At 40.8% G+C, this 21,206-nt stretch overlaps 1 protein-coding gene across 4 annotated transcripts in view; it reads left to right on the top strand.

The window, feature by feature from the left end:
* si:dkey-237h12.3 (teneurin-3) overlaps positions 1-21,206 on the top strand; it is a 179,167-nt gene that overhangs the window by 33,316 nt on the left and 124,645 nt on the right. For 2 of the 4 annotated variants that reach the window (XM_056382542.1, XM_056382545.1), the window contains exons 4-5: positions 8,164-8,977; positions 20,661-21,145. In XM_056382542.1, the coding sequence (XP_056238517.1) occupies positions 20,875-21,145 (271 nt within the window). In that variant the 5' untranslated portion in view covers positions 8,164-8,977; positions 20,661-20,874. Of the gene's footprint in view, positions 1-7,991; positions 8,978-20,660; positions 21,146-21,206 lie in introns of those variants that run through there. The other 2 variants (XM_056382543.1, XM_056382544.1) reach the window with 2 other exon arrangements.

Genomic DNA, 21,206 nt, shown 5'->3' on the forward strand with positions numbered 1-21,206 from the left:
TGCAAAAGTACACTGAGATGTTTTTGGTATTTAAAACCAACCAATATATCTTTTTATGGAGAGTAAAACTTAAAAAATATGGAACCTTTTTAAAACCTCTCTCTCATCTCATTGCTGCCAATCCTAGAAATATTTTTAGAAGTGGTAAAACCCATGACATAAAAACAGCTCAATGCAAAAGAACGATTTTTGATTAGCTCTAGCGGGCTTAGCATTATTAATATGAACTGTTCGACCTACAGCATATGGAAAAATTAAAAATCAATCACCAAATTACAATGTCAATGCTAAACTACAAATTACACACATAACATTAACAATGTTGTTATGGTAATTATGTCTTTGAAAACAGAGTAGTTGTATTATATCAGCATGCAGCAACACACTGAAGTGTGTCCCAAAGAGATCCCTGGAAAGATATTGCTCTGTGCTCGCCGTCAACAATATCAGGCCACCTCAGGGAGCTTGTTAATGCTCTGCATGTTTGCAAGTATTATCATAACGCACCTACAATAAAAAGAGAGAGACATTTAGGCCCTTTTACTCACGTGACACATCATATTCCCCTTGTTGAGAATATATATGAATATGATTAAACCCTTGACATTCATAATTTGCAGTGCAGTGGTGAAATTGGTAAGCCTCCGAGACGATAAATCATAGTTATGTCAACTGCGCTCATTAGACTTCAATTTATGAAAATTGTGCAGGATATGAAGATTTGCAAAGGTCCAGACTCAATGAAAGCCTGTGATAGAGCCCCTCTGGAGAGTTTTCTAATCGCTGCAGCAGGAATATGGCCCCGTAATGGAGGACATATCTCTTCATTAGCCCTGTGTTGGAGTACAGTAGCGTTCACTCAGGCTTTGATAAACGCAGTGCTGTTTTCTTACCCTGGCACTTTTAGCACACAAAAGTTGCCTACGTTTAACCAAGTCCTCTCGGAGTGATGTTATTGCTTATTGCTCTAAGTGCAATAACCTGCTAGGGAGCGCATAATGGTGTACTTAGCTAACATTAGATCAGAATCACTTTTACTTGCACAGCACAAGGAATTTGGCAGGGCAGCTGCTGTTTAGGTAAAATAGGATTTTATTACAAGGTGGTCTGTTTAAACTTTAATTTGTTTTGTACAAATCACACCTTCATTCCTCCACAAACTATTTCAGGGACTGGGAGAATTCCAGCAGAGAAGCTGTGGTTTGGTCATACTTCAAACTAGTGAAATTGCACAAGGTTGTAATGTGGTACTGGTTCTCACCTGTGTGTTGTCTTACCAGCATCACATTTGTTCTGCGGTATGATTGTTACAGGCTAATCTCCCATAGGCCCATCTCAGTCTTGAACTCATTAAGGAACTGTACGGAAATTATTAGGGGGAAGGGAGGTTCAGAAATGGGAGAGGATTATTTAGTTTTTCTTTTTGCTGAGGGGAAGTGCAGTTGAAATTGTTTGGGAGATTGGGGAAGGGTCTTTGGGGACTGACTGCATCTCTCCAGAGAGCCATTTGTGACTGCCCTTCATTCTGATTCTTAAAAAGTAAGGTGTGTCAAAAATGTGAATGCATTTATGCATATAGTGACAGCTTGTGGTTCAAAGATTGGCTAGAATATTTGATAAGGTTTGGAAAAAAAAAAAAGTAAACAAAACATGCCCTAAAATTTGTATGAAAAAATATGTAAAAACATATCCATCAACACATTCAGAATACAGCTGGAGAGGGTCTTTCTTTGTAAAAAGGGTTAGACATTAAGCCTAACTGCCCACCAGTCATTTTCATACAGTCCCTAACATGAGAAGACAAACTGTGACTACACTATTCCCCCACTAATGCAGTGGATCACAGGGTGTGAGTGTGAGACAAAGGTTTCACTATTGGTTGATTGGTAACAGGGGCACAGACCCAGGGGAGTGGGGAGTGCGGGGTGGTGGGGTGGTGGTGATTGTTTCATTCAGTGATTGATTCGTTAGGGAAATTAATCAATCAGTTATATTCAGAATCCTTAATTCCAATCTATAACTAGTTAGAAAGACGTTTTATGGAAATGGAAGAAAACAGGCATCCCCAAGTGTTTTGGGGGCCTGTAGTGTTCATTAACATCAGTATGTAATACTAAAAAATGTCATTGCTGTCTCATTTCCAATATTATATACAGTCAATATGGCCACTTCAATGTTTTTCCCAAATAAATAAATTAGGTCATGTTAACAGTCTGAAAATGATCCGTGTAATTTACATTTCAAATCACAGAAAGAAGAAAATAAATTATCTTAAGCCAAGATTATATCTGTCCTTTCTAAGGAAAGGCAGAAATGTGGAAAAAAAAAAAGAACAAAAAGAATGACAATTTCAAAAATGTAAATTAAACAAACCACCATTGCGATTTGTTAATTTTATTGTATTAATGGTCACCACAAATTATTTTATGTTTAAGGAAACATAGTAACATTTGATATTAAAATGCCTGAAAATATACTTGTCAGTTTTTTGACAAAAGCTGTCCAGTAACTGGAATATAGAAAGGCGTAAATGTAATTTCTCATTTAGTGTGACTCCATGCAATATGTTGCAATCGAACAGACATGTCCACAACTTATTGCCTATTTCAGCATTGAATGGGACTGGGAGGCATTGGTCTTTAGTCTTGAAATTGACTTGAACTCAGCCAAGATGGGCTTGACACAGCCTCGGGTACAATTCAACAATGACCGAGTGGAAGTATACTAAGCACAGAGTGCACACAAGGACATGAAGGACCTCACCTGCAGTGCAGGAGTAGGCAGCATACAGTGTCCGCTAAGACAGGAGACCACTCCAACATATTTTTAGTATCAGAGTTATTTCAGTTGTGTAACAAGTGCATGCAGTGGAGTGAAGTTTTGTGTATGATTTAATGATTTGCCGTAAAAATGCTTTTATTTATTTATTTAGGAACAAATCTATCTTTTCTTTAAGATTGACGAGTCAGGTGACCAGTCATTGGAAAAGTACAGCTTGATAGGACATGGTGAGGGTTTAGTCTACTGACCTCCTTTTGCATCAGACTGGTCCCTCGTGCAACATCTATCATCAATGCCCAATGTTCATCACGCAAATAACGAACATGCTAGATGTCAAGGCACCGGTAACTTTAAGAAAATTAACAATATATTACTTTTTCAGAAAAAAAATTAATTAGGCTGATACTGATATCGATTTTTTTTTTCATATATCTGTGAACAGAATTTTATTTATTTCTTTTTTTTTTTTTTTTTTTTTTTTTTTTTTTACAATTTTCTCGCAGATATTCAAGAATTCCAAATGCCTCAGGTGCAGGTGTGTTCAGTCTTGAAAAGAAGAATATCCCTCACACTGCTCTTGCTCAGCATCACAATTTATTGATCATCCTAACGTTTCGGCATCCCTACCCCTCCATCAGAAGTGTTTTTAACAATTAATACAACCCTGATCTCAAATAGATGATGCTCCAAACTTTTCTAATAGAAATAGAAATAGAAATAACAATAATAACAAACCATCTTGATACGGATCATTTAGACTTTTTTTTTTTTAATTTTTTTATTGTCCACAAGATACTGAGCGGGACATTTTACATTTGAAAAATCAACATGTCAGTGCTCTCTGGTGGGCAAACACTAATACATCTCAAATAAGGTAATATCTCATATTGATTTATTAGTCTAGCTCCACTATGTACACACATCATCATTTGAAGTTGTAAGCAATATCAGATGAATCACGCAAACTATTCAGAACAAGCAATGAAACCACCCTGCCTCATCAGACAAAGATATGAGGGCCACTTACAGAGAGTCACACTTCATCAGCACAGCGGTGGTGATGATAGATGGAAGAGTAGAGTAACAACAACTTCCTTAACAGACAGAGATTCAGCGTCACACTCTACTTAAAAAGGGTCTGCGTTGATCTCGAACTCACAGGCGATGATGTGTGTCTGTGGCAGTTGACCAGAGCAGCAATTAACGTCTGTCCTGTAAGAGGTGAACCTGCAGTCACGGATGTCATGACTCTCAATTTTACTTTCTAAGTAAAATAATGTAAGAAAAGCAAAACAAGTCTGTGCTTTCCTTTCCTCAGCAATTTATTTTAGTAGAAAGAACTGCACTGTTTTTACCCAAGCTCACCTTTTAGAGGCATATACTGCAGGTACAAAAAGATTATTTTCATATTAATGATCACATATTTTGGAGAGGTTATTCCAAGATTGGATTGGATTTCATACAAGCATAACTCCCAGTGTTGCCCTGAAGACCATCTGCCAAATGTCTGCTCAAATAAAAACAGAGAAATGAGAAAGAAAATGTGATATTTATGAGGTTGAATGCTGCTTGCTGAGGAGGAATCAGTGTCTTATCACCATGTCCGCTCCACCATAATTCCATAATCACTACCAAAATTAGGTTACTGACTGAAAAAGTAAACAAAACAAACCCCTACCTGCTCTGCTGCTGTCTGTTATATTCCTCATGCTCAGAGAGTGTTTTATCTATGGACGCTGCCATCGTCACTCAAACTTTTCAAATTAACTGAATGTAGTTCACAAGGTCTCCCACTACCAGCTTTGATTTGCCACAGGTCCCTTCCCTTTGAGGTTGTCCGTCCATCTGAAAAATTTAGAGTGACACTGAGCCTGTTTGATATTTCGAAAGTATTTCATTTTACTGTCCCTTTTTAGCCACATATTGAAAAATCTAAACTCCATTTCTGTCAGTTTGAAGTTTAAAGAGCTGTCGGTTTACTTTTATTAACAACAAATTCAAAATAAATTGTGAACAGATTTTTTTTTCACCCACAATTCAAAAACTGTGATCAAGTGTAAAAACAGTTTGTTATTTTAGACCATGTGTAGAGGATGTGGACATAGGTCTTGGTAATTTGAAATTATTTAAATACTGCAAGGCTAAAATTTGAATGTACCTGGTAGGAGTTTTTTTAATCACCTTTCACTGGCCTGAAAATTGTTTTCTAGCTGTCTGGTTTCTAAGGTTTTCGACTTCCCCCTTTCAACTTGGTGGTACTATAGCGACCCACTACAATCAATAGAAATGTTCAGCAAATGGGCTCAGAAGGAAACCCAGGCCCTCCCATCTCGTTTCAAAGTGTCCTCTGAGATTTGAAAGCTCGGCAGAGAGGCATCCATCTCTGTCCTCCTTTACAGTAGGCGACTGTGAAAGACCTCAGTCCTCTCAATAAATCTGAGACACATTTGCAAAAGCTAACACTTCCTTTTTTCATTCAAATATTATCATGTTTTTAAATTGCTGATGTCGCCTGCCACAATCTTTAAATGTTTACTCCCCCCCCCTTTTAATCTTATCTTCAGATGTAAAGGCAAAAAGGTACTTCCCTAAAATCCTCACTGTATAACCAAGGGTGAAAGCTGTTTTTTGTCCCTTTGGATGGGATTCATTTCCACATGAAAAGAGAAGTTCTGTCCAATCCCTTTATACATGTCCATTTAGTTTACAGAACACAATACTAGACTAAGAAAAGGCAATAGCCTTTACAGTGTGAATATAATGCACCGCACATATACAGAGTGCACATCTATTGTGTCTCTTGCTTTTTAACAGACATGAGACAAGACAAGACGCAGTTTTGAACACATCAGGCTCGCGGTCTGACCCCTTGGGGACAAATTCCTGCATACATAGGAAGAGTAAGGGAGTGTATGCATAATTTGTCTTTGGCTTTTTTCATAATGTCCACTGGTCTCTCTGTCCCTGTGGTGTGGCCCATCTGTTTTCTCTGTTGATACTATACATGTGTAAAACATAAGGAGCAGAGGAGAGATATGGGCTTTTATTCTTTAATGTATGCTATGCTCTAGGGCTTCAATGATGAAGTTTCTGGTTCATGTTTTGTGTATTCACGCACGCTCCCTGCAAGCTGTAGGTAGTCCGGGAAGCAAATGCAGTAAATAATAGGGTAGTATGTTCCTGAATTTAATTTTAGTGACTATTCCTGACTTTAATCTGTGAGTCTCAACAAGGCGCAGCACTACAGGATGCATGAATCAAGCACTGCGTGTTCATACTGATAAAACTGTGTCCTGTGAAACTCATTCATCAATCTATGATTTGTCTGTGGGCCATTTGTTTGATGTTTTTTTTTATTTTTTTTTATGCATCCTTACATCTCCATCTCATTTAAGTTACAGTTTCAAATTCGTAATTCCTTCAATGTTCTTTCCATCATGCAAAACACAGTTGTTTACCGTATGCACACTGATCACACTGCGCTTTAGTCTTTGAATTTAATCTTTGAATGTTGAAAGTGACTAGCCTCCAATAGAGGGCACAGTTGACTGCATGGACAAGTGCTGAATGTGTTTGGGAGAAACTAAAGCCTTTCTGAAGGTCTCACAAGAAAAGGAAATCTGAATCAAGGATGGAAACTAAAGACAAATTGTTGTAACATATTTGTGGGAAAAGAATGAGCTATTTTCCTTGGTTCAAGAAAGTGAAGGACTGTTAATCTGTCATTAACCCCCTGGTGTACCAAACCTAAAAGAACCTTCACTATTAGAATATGTTGCTTAGTAACCAACTTCCACGTAGAGTGTCTGAAAAGCCCCCAAGAATATTACAGACGAGGGAAAAAAGTAGTTTGACTTGAAGTAGAGGGAGGAAGGAGGGGTGGAAGCAGGAAGAGTATTGGCTTCAGCAGCCGTTACAAAAATTCATCTCCTTTTTTATGTCCTTTATTTCTTTCCTCTCTTTTTGCATGCCCTTGACTGAACATTGAATGGCAGAGTTGAAGATAGATTGTTGGGCAGTTGCCTTTCATGCAGATAATGCCATTTGATGGAGGCACGTTTTTGATGTGCTCCGGGTATAATAAAAGAATCAAGCATCGAAGGCCAGGGCTGATTTTGCTTGGAGAAAAGCTGTCCTCAGTGATAACTTCATCACTGCATGTGGTCGGACGTGGGGTAAATTCAGGAAGGGGATTAAAAAAAAAACTGCCCAGTCAGAGCTGCAGTAGTTGGCCCCCTATTGAGCCATGGGGCCTGCAGACCATAGCTTGAAGGTCTGTGATCTACCATTGGTATTGTTAGTCTTTCTTTCTTCTCTCTCCCTCAGAACCAAAACGACTCGGCCTCAAAATGCCTTTCTAGTGGGATTAGTGGGCTGTTGCTTTTGTAATTAATGAAACTCTGCTTTCCACGCTCTATCCTCTAAATGCTATCATTTGAAGCCTATCAGATAGGGTCTCGTATGTTTTCTTCAATCACAAAGCTAATTCAAAGTAAATGTGGTTTTAGTTTAAGACCAGGACGGAAAATGGCCAGGAGGCAAATGTACTTATCTCTGTAACTGGAGCTCATCAAGATGAAGTTTTCACACTTAAAAAAAAAAAAAAAAAAAAAAAAAAATTCTGAAGAACATCAATTCTGTCAACTTAAGGCCTACAAAACCCCTCAAAGCCTGCTCAAGCTCTGTTTGTATGTTAATGTGAAAGACATGGGGACAAAATCTTGAAACGATATGCATTAGAATAACATTTCTTCAGGGTGTGGGTTGATAGAAGTTAAATAGGACATATTTATTGCATACCCCTGCTGCAGTTGATCAATTCCACAACAGATGGTGGATGGAGCAAAACAATATGAATCAAGCTTTATTCAGCTGCCAGTCTAGAGGCAACACTTTCATTTGAACACCAAGTCGTTCTAGGCCTCCTTGTTTATCTAACAGTTTAATTAACAGCTTGAATAACCGTGTTCCCGTCAGAAAATAATACATTTATTTACATCAGTCTGCCTTTCCATTTGCTTTCCTTTTGTCAGAGCAAAGGTGAGAAATTGGAGATTTGGAGAGGCAGTCAATTATATGGCAGCGCGCGCGACCATAGGTAAGCTTTAATGAACAGCTTCTCAATACAAAAGAGAGGAGAGCAGGCGGAGGAACACAGGCGGGTAGACTGAGAGGATGCAGTGGCTCACAGTAAATCCACCTCTGCTCTGTTTCATGTTCAACTTATTGAGATATTTTTCCCGCTTGTAATTGACTAAAAAACATGATCTGATCTAGTAGGTGGGTAGCTATCAAACTGACGCAGTCTGAGTTAGATAATGTCCAGCCTGTGAGGTAAATGGAGAGTTTTTTCTAGTAAAGGAACTATTTTTTTTTTTACAGATGTTTGCATGTTGTTCCCTGGCTGGAGGTCACAGTTGACCCTCGTTTTTATTTACGGCCTACACCAGGACAGCTACAGCGGTGCTGATAGGCAGACCAGAGGCGACGCTGAGGGAAGCGACGGGATGCGCAGTTTATCAGCTGACAAGTGCATATCGGACAAAAGAGCAGCTGAGCGGCTGGGGAGCCTCTGCATCCTTACCGAGTGAGTTTTCTTTAACAGAAAACAAAAAAACAAAAAAAGAAAAAAAAGAAAGAAAGAAAGAAAACATCCCGCACTGCTGCCCGGTCACATGAGACATATAACTGCGTTAGCTCCTGAAAGGGGACAGCTGTATTCTTGGAAGTACTGGCTGAGCCGAGCCGAGCCGATCCGAGCTGAGCTGAGCAGAGCAGCGCGGGGAGAACTGGGAAGATTTCTGAGCAGACACGTTTCTCACGGAGCTGGCAGCTGAAGCTCTCTCTCTCTCTCTCTCTCTCTCTCTCCCTCTGCCTGTCTCTCTCTCTCTCTCTGCTCCTGACAACACAACGCAGCACAACGCAGTCGCACTTACTATTCCGCACCGGGCACGGCTCGGTTTCAGCGTCTGAAACAAGCGGCTCGAGAGGTTTTTGTGCGGAGGATTGAAGGAAGCGGTGTCCGCGAAGAATTACAACTGTGTCGAATTTGCTACATGAGGCTGTTGTCTACAGAAGGACGCCGCGACGCACTCTGCCCACCGCTGCCTGCAAGTTTGGACTAAAGCGCACCGCTGGAAGTTTATGTGCCGCTGCCTCAGCCGGGCTCGCTGAGAAGCTGAGAAGCTTCGTGCAGGTCAGTGTGCTGCTGGTGTTTCATCATTTGGCTTGGCTCTGAGTGGATGTCAACCGCGCGTAATTTAAATAAATGGCAGAATCGGTGGCCCTTGTTCAATAATGGTGTCTAATTTGGTCTGTACGCTCTGTTGCAATATCCCGAGTCCCCTGACTAAGATGTGGAGCCGGGGCTTCCAGCCCCCTTTTCCCATCAGTATCTCGATTAAATGAATTAGATCACACTTTGATTCACCCTTAGATGAATCACCGCCTTAATAAGTACAAGTGTTGAGTAAGATGTATGCGTTTCTGGAGGGCTCCAATTTTGGGGAATTCATCACAACCTTCAAGTTCAGCATCCAAAAAGAGGCAGTTTGTAAAAGTCACTTCCTGTGCTTTAGAAAGTATCATTTGTTATCATTTTGTGCTCTCAAAAATTGTGTAGTTTCTTGGCTCTTTTAAAATGTCATGCTAGAAAAAAATAAAAAGGTACAGGAAAGAAAATTTAAAAGATTTAGCTGCTGCTTTCTGTGGGTTAGTTTTTTTTCCCCGAATTAGTGATGTCAGTAACAACATAATCCTCCTCTCAGTCTCCATCACCTCTCACCTCAGTGTCCCTCTCAAGACCTCTGACCAAGAGCTGACACGATTGGATGGCTGTGCTCCAGAAAGTGAATTTATCTGCACATTTATATATATAAAAGCCTGAAAGCCTTACATGAGGTGTGAATCACCCTCAGAGATCGCCTGCTCAATCCACTAATAATCCAAGTGCCAATGATCTTACACACACTCTTGCTAAACTGTACCAAAATCTGTAGTTTCAGCCTCAGGTGCACGAGGGAGAGAAACTTCATCAGAGCCTCTGAATGAATTTGGAAAGAGGCCTCTGGGAAGGTTGTGTTTAGTATAGGGAGTCAAAGCCTCTTGTCTCAGGACAGGCACCTGCACAACTTTTAGAGTTGTATTTCCTGCATTAGGAGAGAGGGACGGTTGTCTGACAAACAGTAGATGGATATACAATGTGTAGTTTGTGATTTTATTTTTTAAAATTTTTTTGTATCAGGACCATTTGAGGAGCTTTAGGAAGTGCTGTTAATTAAACCAAATGGTTTTCGACATCAGCTGGGTTCATTTCCCCTTTTTATTGTGTCTCATCTATGCAACATGGTGACTTGTCTCAGTGCTTGGCTTGAGCCAGAGAGAAACGATTTGATGTCACTGTGACTTGGATGAGGCTTAAACGCAATCTGCAAACACGCATCTGAGTCCACATGATAGCCCAGAAGGACACGTATATCTGTCCAGCTAAACTGATTTATGGCTGTTGTCTTGAGTGCTGTTGAGGAGCTGCAGCAGTTGAGGCCATTTTCTGTTTCCTACTCATGCTATGACAGGGACCAGGATAGTAAAGCAAGACCCCGACTCCCCCCACCTTCCTCCACCCGCACCCACCCCCACCCCACCCCCCGCCTCGAAATCATAACTTGTACTTCTATTATCGTAGCGTTGGAGGATTGTTAAGTGTAAAGTGGCAGGTGTATTGTGAAAAATTTGTTTTCAAGTGATCGATATTCTCATCTCAATCTTCAGCCCTTGTCTGTGTCGTGGGCCACATAAGGATAAAAGACAAAAAAAACAAAAAAACACAAGACCCCATAGTATTAAAGAAACAGTCTGTCTTCCTTGTGCCAGCCTGTAAAAGCATTACAGTGACACTTATTGGTTGATATTGAACATGTGTTTTTTTGAGCACAGTTTGCATCTTATTTTTTCAAGGCACTGATGCTAGTTTGAATTGACTCTCCTGAATCAGATGTCACAATCTATGGCACTAATGTTCTGTTGACTGCCTCAGAATCCTGATAAATGAAGTGTGTTGTGTTACACTTTGAAACACACCTGGAATGAGACGATGCCCTGGTGAATATTAGGCTGTTGATTCATTTTGCACAGCACAGAGAAAAACAAATAAACCTCTGTAGTTGTCTGTGCCACAATGAAGCACTGAGACATTTAGACTTTCTGCTGTGACCATATATTGAGGCTTTAGCGTGTTGCCTCAGCTTCAAACTTCATTGCCCTTTAATCCCACTAATCAAAGCAGGTGACTACAATTTCTGATGCAGCCGAGAGCATGAAATTCTCGAGGTGATTTTTTTATTTTTTTATTTTTTTTACTGCGCGTGTAGCTTAAAATCATCTAATTAATTCAGAAATATTAGAAGAACTGTGTACACAACACTGCCACTCCATGTTCCTATCCTTAAGTAATTTCCCCTTTCATTATTCCTGTGGAGAATTTAATATTCTGTGTGATGAGAACTGCCTCCTTTAGGGATAATGTCGGCTTGAATGCTGGCCCTAAACAGTTTTATAGATTGTTAAGGGGGCAATCAAGATGACTCCTCTCCCTCAGTAAAAAATTACTCCTTCAAGATGTGAGAGATATGGAGGGAGAGTCGATGCTCAGACCTGTGCCCATAATATCTCACCTTATTACTTGTGGATGCCGACGGTGGCTCAGAAGATGACCTTATGAATTATAACATTTGATATGGCAAACAGCATGGCCGAGTCGCCTGTTTCAACACATCAGAGCAAACACGTGAAGGGTAATGCAGCCTGACAAACTACCCACAGTTCCCTGAGCTCGACGGACCGGCTCCATGTCATATTTACTTTACATAATTGCTGCCCGCTAATCTGTTACTATTAACACACAGCCTGCCTATTGTCTCCTGCACCTTCTTTTCACCTGTTTTTTCCCTCACTGCATTTTTTCCTCTCCTCCCACGAGAATAGCCAGACATCGTGATAAATAGTTGGCGTGAAAGTAAAGCATGCCACGATGTGTTTAGGATCTTTTAGAAACATAAAGAAACCAGGCTTCGGCAATTGCGAAAACATCCACCGGCGGACAGACTCGCATATTTGCTTTTAATGACCTTAGGTCAGAGGATTATTTGGGTTTGGTGCAGCAATGTGATCCACATAGAAGAGTTTAGCCTCATGGCAAAAAAAATGTTTTTTCTGCAAGCTGCCAAATTATTGCTGAAAGTCACCCTAGGATTTGGGGGGAGGAGATTGCATGTTCTTGAAATGTGCTTAGAGAAGGGATATTTAGTGACAGGACTTGATGCATTACCACTCTGGTCCTTAACTACATTGTATGCTGCACGAGAGAGAGAGAGAGAGAGAGGGGGAAAAAAAAAAAACATGTTATGGATGAGGGCACTTTTAGGACTGTATATGCTTTATGCTGTCTCAGAAGCCATGCTGGTATGTTTTGAAATTGTTTTATATAACAGATTGGTATTTTTTTCTTCTTCCCACCAGTTTTCTTTTATTAAATTAAAATACAGTTGCCTCAAAGAGTTTTATATTAGCCTAAAGATGTATTCATGTAGTATTTTCCGTGTCGAATATCTGCTCTGTATAATGTGATACCTGCCATTGCATTATGATTTGAAAGCAGAGAGGAGTGTTCTCATGGGAACAGATATTGTACTTGCTTCTTGGCTGTTATAGACTGACTCCATGACCTAATGCGTTGTGCAGAACATAAACTGATTCCTGCATCTCATTGTAAGGAAACGTGCAAATATGCTGTGGGTAATGTACATGTGTAGGTGTTCATGGACAAAACAGCTGAGCCGGTAATTGTTAATGATGAAGTGGAAGCCATTCTTCTGCCGTGTATGTGTTTGCTTAAAGTCAAGAAAAGCAAATATTCAAACACGACAGCTCTCGGTTTTGTTTCAGACATTTACTACTGCTCTATGGCCAAAGCTGGCTGAGATGAAAGCCGCCTGCGATTAGCCACAGGATGCTGTCCTGCTGGTCCAGCTCTGGGAGCAACACCGCTTCACACTGTTGTAACCTACAGATTAACATTTATGGCTCAGCATGCTCCGGTGGACTTTCTGGGTCAAGACCAAGTGGCAAGATTGAGGAGTGGGACTGACTCTGTGACAGTGCTACTCTCCCCTGTGCTCCAGGCCGAGTCTGGCGGTGAGCGCCAAACAGAAATGTGCTTAGTTCTGTCATAGGGAGAACAAAATAGAAATGCATTGTGCTCTCTGCTTGTGAAAATTGCTTTGAGTGAATAAATGCGCTGCTTCTAGGTTCGGCCTTTCTGAAATACAGACATTATCTTCAAAGTCAGGAAACCTTACATATTTAAAGGAGATTACTTGGCAAACACTTCCCTGCCACTACTTACTACACATGAGCACATTTGCCTCATAAGTCATCATTATATATTGTCCAAATATTGTGGAGACAAGACCTACTATTTTTTTATAAGTGAAAAACATATTTTTTCTTTTCGTGGTGCCGTAACTTGCTGAAATTCTAGAGACAGATCTCTTTTGCTGTTTTGCTGTAATTGCACAAAGGAATATTAGCCCTGTAGGAGGTTTCCCAGAATAGCTTCAACCTGCCAAGGGCCTCAGCTCTGGTCTTTTGTGGCCCCCGGACAGCCCAGTGGGAAGTTGGGCGTCAGCTATGCTTGTCGATAGAGCTGCTTGACGGCCTCAATAATTCAGTTGATGCGACCTCTGTGATGCTGAAAGCTGCAGGTCTGGCGGGTGACGAGGAGCGATGATGGGGACAAGGCGGAGGCGCTGGTTCACGTGGAGAGCCAGTCAGCAACACTTCCTCTGTCTGTTTATTGTCAGCAGGGTGAAAAAGAAGAAAATATGGAATATCAGACCATTGAGGAGTGTAAAACTGGCGCCTCAGAGTCAGTGTAATGGTATACAGGTCAGCAATCTTTGACTTCCAGTGGAGAGCGGTGTGCATTCCGAAGTTGGTCTCAGCCAATCGCTACAGGGCAGACTCTCCAAGTTTCACCCTTGGAAGTAGAGAAACCAGTGCAATGTTGGTGAATTTTCAGATTGATGTTTCTTTAATAAGGCCTGCAGTCTCTCAGTATTCTGATAGTGTGCCATCATGACCTACATACTCCTTAAAACGCTGACAACTGGAGAATAAAACCCTCCAGTTTCTTTATGTATTGTGTGGTTTATATGGCACCATATGCCCAAAGATAGAACACACCCAATAGATTATTCTCTGTAAAGTGCAAATATCATATTCATTGTGTGCATGTCATTTGTATTTCCATTAATTCCATATTATTAAAGTGAGTATTTTGATTCCTTTTGTAATAATGAGGTGAATGCCCAACGATAAGAGCCGGTCAACGTCTGTGTGGTCAGGTTCGATATTTTCCAGCAGTCGCAGCAGCATGCGAGTGTTGCTTTCCCATTACAGTATTGAAGCGTTCCCTCACACTCTTCAGATTTCTGCCACTATTATACGATTGCAGTGTTTTCCTATCTCCCCCCCTGCACATGCAAAAATAGAGAGGGTTGGCTTGTCTTGCAATCATGTGAGATACATTTGAATGACACCCAATGTCAGCACTTTAGATATCTCTCTGCATTAGAATTTTTTATCAGGTAGCCAGGTTTGTATGCTCCCAGCATTTCAAATGTAGTTTGAGTAATGACTTTCAGCCACTCTCTGAGTGCTGTGTTGATGGGCTATAGTAGTGCTACAATGATGTCTCCCGATGTCTAGATTAGGCCGTCAAGCAAGACCAACATTTGATTGAGAATTTGTCATTAAGAAAAAAAAAAAAAAAAAAAAAAAACGCAGCTGGTGTAAATGAATAAGATACCTGCTATAATTCCCTTTTTTTCCTCAGGATCATCCAGGGTCTTAAAGCCATTTCCTTTTGTTTATTCGATATGTTCTGGACAGATATGATGTGAAATTCATTCTTTCAATCACCCTCTGTGGCGTTGTGATTGCTCTGTAGCTTCATTACAATGCAGCTGCAGTATCACCGCAATTTAATTTATTTCCCTAACAATGTGTTGATCGTGGATTTGTCTGTGAATTGCCACATGTCTGTGGAGTTGATTTTATTTTTGCACACCATGGAGTCAATTCATTATGAGTAAGCATTAGTTGACAATTGTTGACACCATCTTGCAAGATTCTCAATTAAGTGAATGTACACGGACATCATTACTTCCTTAGATCCCCCGTGTGAAATAACACTGCAGTGATACCAATTTGAGAGAATTGCAGACTGTGGCCCATAGAATTAAGACTGTCTGGTGTAATTGGGTGTGGGATATGAAAGGCAGCACCTATTTTGATAAGAGCTTGGTTCAATACTAGTAGCCTTGGATACCGATAAATGCTGGAGACTGCATGTGTGAATGCACAGACTAACCTGCTATTACCATTCCAGATAGAGGGATATACTGCAGAAGAAACATTATAAAATCCTGCTTATTTTATATTCCAATTGTCCACACATAACAATTACATTTTAAAAAATGAATTTGGCTGCACTTGCGGTTTTCCCGCTAAAGATTCAATGAATATATAACTCATACTGTCAGTGGTGAAGGGTTATTTGGGGGATTTGTAAACATCCCTGCTCAGCTTATTATGTTGTATCCTGGCACTGGCAGATGCCTTTTTTTATTATTTAATTCACACAGACAAATAAAGCGAACAATAAAATGGTTAGGATTAGACGCTGACCGTAATGATTTACCAGTGACAGACAAGAAAAGTAAAAAAGAAAAAAAACAAAACGGTTAGTTCAGCGCAGCTTTTTGGTGATTTGTTTTTCATAGTCACAGTAGCTTTGTTTGTCTTCTAAATGTGCTGAAACTATGAGGGATAAGGCTTCAAGCTCGGTGTGTGTGGAATAATCTGAAGTGGCTGTATCAGAGATTTGCATCACTTTACTCCACTTGTGAATATTCTGCATCATACACTGAGACAAGAGACTTAGCATGGAGCAGGATTTCATCATCTTTCCTGAGAGTCTCACTGAGTGCAGTAAGCTCATCCATCACTAAGAATGCTAAGGATATAGCTGCCACTGAAATTTAATTGTTGGTAAATGCTGCCATGATTTTGTTTGCTCACTTTCTTTCTTCTCTCTTTATCTCATACTCTGTTATATGGTCAGTGATTGCACATATTTTAAGATTAAGAAATCGCAAATTATAGTAATCCGCAAAAAAAAAAAACCCATTTAGGTCAATCAAACTACAAGGAAACTTGGCAGTAGTTGATCAGATCCAGTAAAAACTCTCATTGAAAGATCAGCTAATCAAAAATGGATCATCTTGACTCTGATTTGTCGTGTATTTTTAGGTAACAGTTCGTCACTTCATGTTGCAGCAAGGGATTCAGGCATTGAGCCTCGATAAAGAACGAACACAATCTGGTTCAGATGGCATCCAGAATTCACAGAGTCTGGGCAACGTGCTGCAGACAAACACTTCTGTGTCTCCAAAATCACTGGTGTCAGGGGGAAACAGGCAGCATCTGATGGAACACTGCCCTGGTTCTCCCTCTCCCCTTCTCCAAGCGCCGGGAGGCAAGAAAAAAAAAGAAGAAGAACTGAAGAGAAACTGAAAGAGGAGAGGGAGAGAGGAGCGTCAAGGAGGAAAGGGAGAGGGACTCGACAAGATGAATTATGCAAAGCTGTCAGAGACGGCTATTGTTGGAGGTGCTGGCTGTGTTAAAGGGAGCCAGTCCTGATCTCCACCAGCTCCATCAACCGCTCTCACCACTCCCCATGGCTGAGCACCGTCTGATCTGTGCTCCGGCAAATGGCCAACAACAAGATGAGAAGAAGTGGGGGGGCAGGCAGGCAGGCAGGCAGGAAGGCACTCGGTGACAGGTGGATTGTCTTGGAGGGACACACCAGCGACGACAAGTACGCTCTTTATTACCGTTATTTACAGAGGTCACCGCCAGGGAGATCTGAGCTGATATGTACAGCAGCCCCACGGAAATATAATTACCGAACAAAGGCTTGGGCAAGAGTTGCCTTTTCAGCATTCTGGTCAGCGCTGGCGACTCCTGTTTTGCAAAATGCTTTGTGTGCATCAACTCGGGAGTGTGTGCCAACCCAGTTTCAGCAGTTGTATTTGCTTATTAAATTTGTTTTGCACAGAACTCCTTATCAGTTCCAAGATATCTTGGAAGTAGGGCTGTGAGATTATTTGCATTGTTGATTGTTGTTGTTAAAGAAAAGAAAAAAAGAGAAAACACAATTCATCGTAGCCTAAGTTAATGTCTTCAGATCACTTTATCCAACCAAGCATCCAAAAGATGATGAAAATGATGGGGGGAAAAATTAACACAGAACCAGCAAATGCTTGCTTGATAAACCACTTTAAAGGCATTAAAAATGTATTTTCTCATTCAGCTGCTTATTATGGAAAATGGTTTCCTGCACAAAAACATGATTCTCTGCTAAAGTTAGAACTGTTTTGTTCATTTCATTTCCTCTATGCTCACACAACTGGTCTGAAGTGGGTGGGGCTTAGGTGGGAAAATGTGATGTCATGTACTGCCATGTACCAATCAGGATTTAGCAACATTTGAATCAGAATCTGTAGACAGATGCTACGCTATTCTGTCACAGTCACTCAAATCTGATCTCCTAATAATTATTTTCGGTCGTTAAGTCTGTCGCATGTCAGAGAGTATTAAAAAAAAAAAAAAAAAAAAAACTCCACATCCCAAATTCCCAGAGCACAAGGTGATGTTGTCAAATAGTTTGTTTTGTCCAATCAACAGTTCAAAACCTCCATTAATGATGATCTAAAACTGATTAATGCTGCAAATCCTCACAGTGGAGAAGCTGGAACCAGAGAATTACTGGAAATTTTCTGGAATTGACTTAAATATTTAGTCAGTCATTCAGGATTAACTATGTCAACTGACTAATCAGTTCATTGATTATTTGTTTCTGCACTAATCACTTGACTTATCATAGCGCACTATTTGAAAAGTTACTCCCTTTCCTTTGAGAATAGAAAAACATATTTTCCTTTCTGCAGTTTTGATGAATAACATATTGAATGTCATTTAAAAGGGTCTAATTAATTTTGTATAAAACAACTTATTGGTTCCAAGATTTCTTAAAAAGGTTGCTATCCCCTTTAGTCATCTCTTTCTGATCCTCAAGATGGAAGCATAAAACATACCCTCTCTCATCTTTGATGAATAGCATACTCTATGTCAGACATGAAACAAGTAAATCTCACTTAGATCCTTGAAACTTCTCCAACTGCACTGGAGAGCCAATTGACTTGGACACAGTTCTTCGCACCATATTATACAGATGGTTTATGGTTTATGCTTCAAAGAAGTGCAGAGGTGTAGGACAGTACTAGGCGTCTAGGGGACTGTACTCAACTGGCATGGGAGTCGTTGTGACGTGTATGGAGCTGCGCTGTGTAGATCATGAATTGTCTTTTTCCCTGCCTCACTGGCTCGCCAGAGGACCTCTGCATGACACTAATTTTGCAGTGTCGACCGTTCCACTGAGCGGTCATGGGTGACTGACTGTCCTGATTTAACTGCATGATCAAGGCTAAAAGGAAATGTATAAGTGAGTGATACCGGAAAAGTTAAGAAGAAAAAGAAAAAAAAAAAAAAAAAAAAAAAAAAGGAACATGCATTTACAAAAGTTCTGTGGAGGTCCTCAGGATAAAGTAGGAATGTTTATATGGAGACTATGTCTTGTCACTGAAGGGCTTATTATCGATTAGGACACAAATCTAATTCTTCCTATAGAGGAGGCTCAGTGGGAAGGACTTGTGGCATTAGCTGTTTTTCAGATGGCGGATCTCTTTACAACTCCATAAAGAAGAGGGGGATCGTAATCAGGGAGGCTTCTGGGCGTGTCTGCTTGCACTCATCCTGTACATTAATCTGCCAGTCTGGACGGGTGTGTACAATTTCCTGAAAGTGATGAGATGTGAGTGAGATGTCCTGTGGCATCGTAAAACAAGTGTGTGGGGGGTAGTCTTCAGAGTCGAGTGTCAGGGTTACAAGAGAGTGTGTCACTGATTGCATCTCAGCCCATCAGGGAACAGAATGATATCCAGCAACTCTGAGAAAAGGAGGGGAAAAAAACGAAGGAGCATAGAAAAGCTCACTATTTTCATTATCCCTGCATCCTGTACTCTGCCTGCGACTGCCTCAGTTTTTGGGAAGGTCTCTCCGGGACTGGTGCTATCTTCCAGCGCAACAGTGCGCTATCCTGGCTTCATTGGAAGGTTTTGATGCTTGATGTGAAACGAAGTAGATCTCATTTGGGGAAAGAAGGAGACTGATACTCTAGTCTTACAGCTCAGCCAAGAGAGAAATGAAAGTGTGGTGTGTGAGTGTGTGTGAGGGTGTGTAGTTTTGTGTCAGGAGGCAGTGGAAAATGGCTGGTAATAAACACTTGTGACACACCGGGACTCCCATCCACATTCTACTCAAGGGTTTTTTTTTTTGCAGATTAGTCACATTCTCATCCCCCTTGTCCACATTTTAGAGCACTGTCTCCACCTGAGAGAGTCTTCTAAGGATTTTAACTCTGACATGTCTAATGTTTGAGTGCAAAGCCAAATTATGTTTTTAACGCGAGGTGCAGATTCGCTCAGTGCTGCGGTCAGAGCAGTTGGGATATCCAGCCGGGTCATGGGCAGTGTTTGCATTTTGGTAGAAACATTTCATATCACTATTATTCTTGCTGTTTAATATGCAAGTTCTTGGTTCACTTGTGTACCCACACACAGTATATCGAGCCATACAGTAGTTTAAAGGGCCAGTTCACCCAAAAAACAAAAAAAAAAAAAAAAAAAAGAAAAACATTTTTTTTCTCAATTTTGAGAAAATTTTGAAATTTTTTTGTCACACAGCTTTGTTTTTTTGTTTTACGACCCTGGCTTTACTGGAACTGCTACCTACCAAGGAAGAAATCCCTATGAAAGCTGTCATCTTCTGTGGACTGTCTAGAGTCCAGTGCCTTGAACAAAGTATTATACACCTCCATTGTTTTTGAATGGAGGCAGGAATCTCAAAACCTGGACAAATAAAACCAAAAGTAAGAGACAAATAGTAACAAACAAATTTTTGTCACTATCACAGTAGATATACATTTTTCATTGAAATATGTCATCCTCTAGTCATCATTGCTATTCTGTGTATGTAATGTGACACTGGGTTAACATGCATGTCATGGGTCAGAATTATAATTCTGTATGAGCTACAGTTTAAATTAAAAATTAAAGCATGATATGATGGTGTCAAAAAGCCACTGGCCACAGTGATGTGTGACTTATTGATTCATGTGTCATTTAACCGGCATTTAATAACCACCATCTTCCACTTGGTGGCTGTTCATTTTTTTCGGCACAGCTTCATGGGAAAAATTAAAACCTCCTCCTCCAAATAAAAAAATAAATAAAAAAATAAATGAAAAAAAAAAAAACGGAGAATGTTTCATTGAAAAGATTGTGTGAAACCACAATTAGTTTTTGTGAAACTGCTTTTGCTTGCTGTGAACAAGTGTGTGTGTGTGTTTGTGTGTGTGTGTGTGTGTGTGTGTGTGAAGACAACTTTTAAAATCGGCACACTCCAGATGAACTTGAATTTTAAAGGCTAAAACAGGCGGAATAAAAAAAAAAGTATTTCTTCTTTTTAAGAGGGGAAGTCATGTATGGCAAGAGTTCACGGGTGAGGTTCCAGGGATGGGGAGGTAGCAGTGGGGGTGGGGCAGTGAGAAGGGGATAAGTGTGTGCTTTTGAAGATGAAGCAGATGGATTAGTGTTATCTGAGCTCCTTGCTTCCTTTCCTCTTCTCTCTTTCTACAGGTAGAGTGGGTGGAGGACTGAATGGACTGAAGAAGTGACCGACAAAGGTTGAGAAGTGGGGAGGGGAGTTTGAGGGGAAATCGGTACAGGACGAGAATCACAACCAGAGAAGGAAGAGGAGGGGGAGAAAAGAGAGAAATAATCCAGTGCCGAGTATCTTGGGAGAGCGTCGGTGGTGAAGGGGAGGGAGTTGGATACCCAGCATGCAGGCAGCATGGAACGGGTGAGGGAGCAGCGGCCTTTCTGCTCGCTGTCAAAGAGCCAGAGAGACAGAGAGAGGGACTGCGAGAGAGACAAGGATCGAGAGCGCCGTTACACCGCCTCCTCGGCTGACCGGGAGGAGGGAGCCTGTCGCGTACCCACTCAGAAATCCTACAGCTCCAGCGAGACGCTCCAGGCCTTTGACCATGACCCTTCACGAATGTTGTTTGGAGGCAGAGTCAAGGAGATGGTCCACAAGGAGAGTGCAGAGTACAGCAGGCCAGGTGAGCAAGAGCAAATGTTTACTTGAGTCGTCCCACAGTAGGTCAGTGTTTGTCAGATGAA

This window comes from Seriola aureovittata, chromosome 8, assembly GCF_021018895.1.
Source record: "Seriola aureovittata isolate HTS-2021-v1 ecotype China chromosome 8, ASM2101889v1, whole genome shotgun sequence".
Lineage (NCBI taxonomy): Eukaryota > Metazoa > Chordata > Actinopteri > Carangiformes > Carangidae > Seriola > Seriola aureovittata.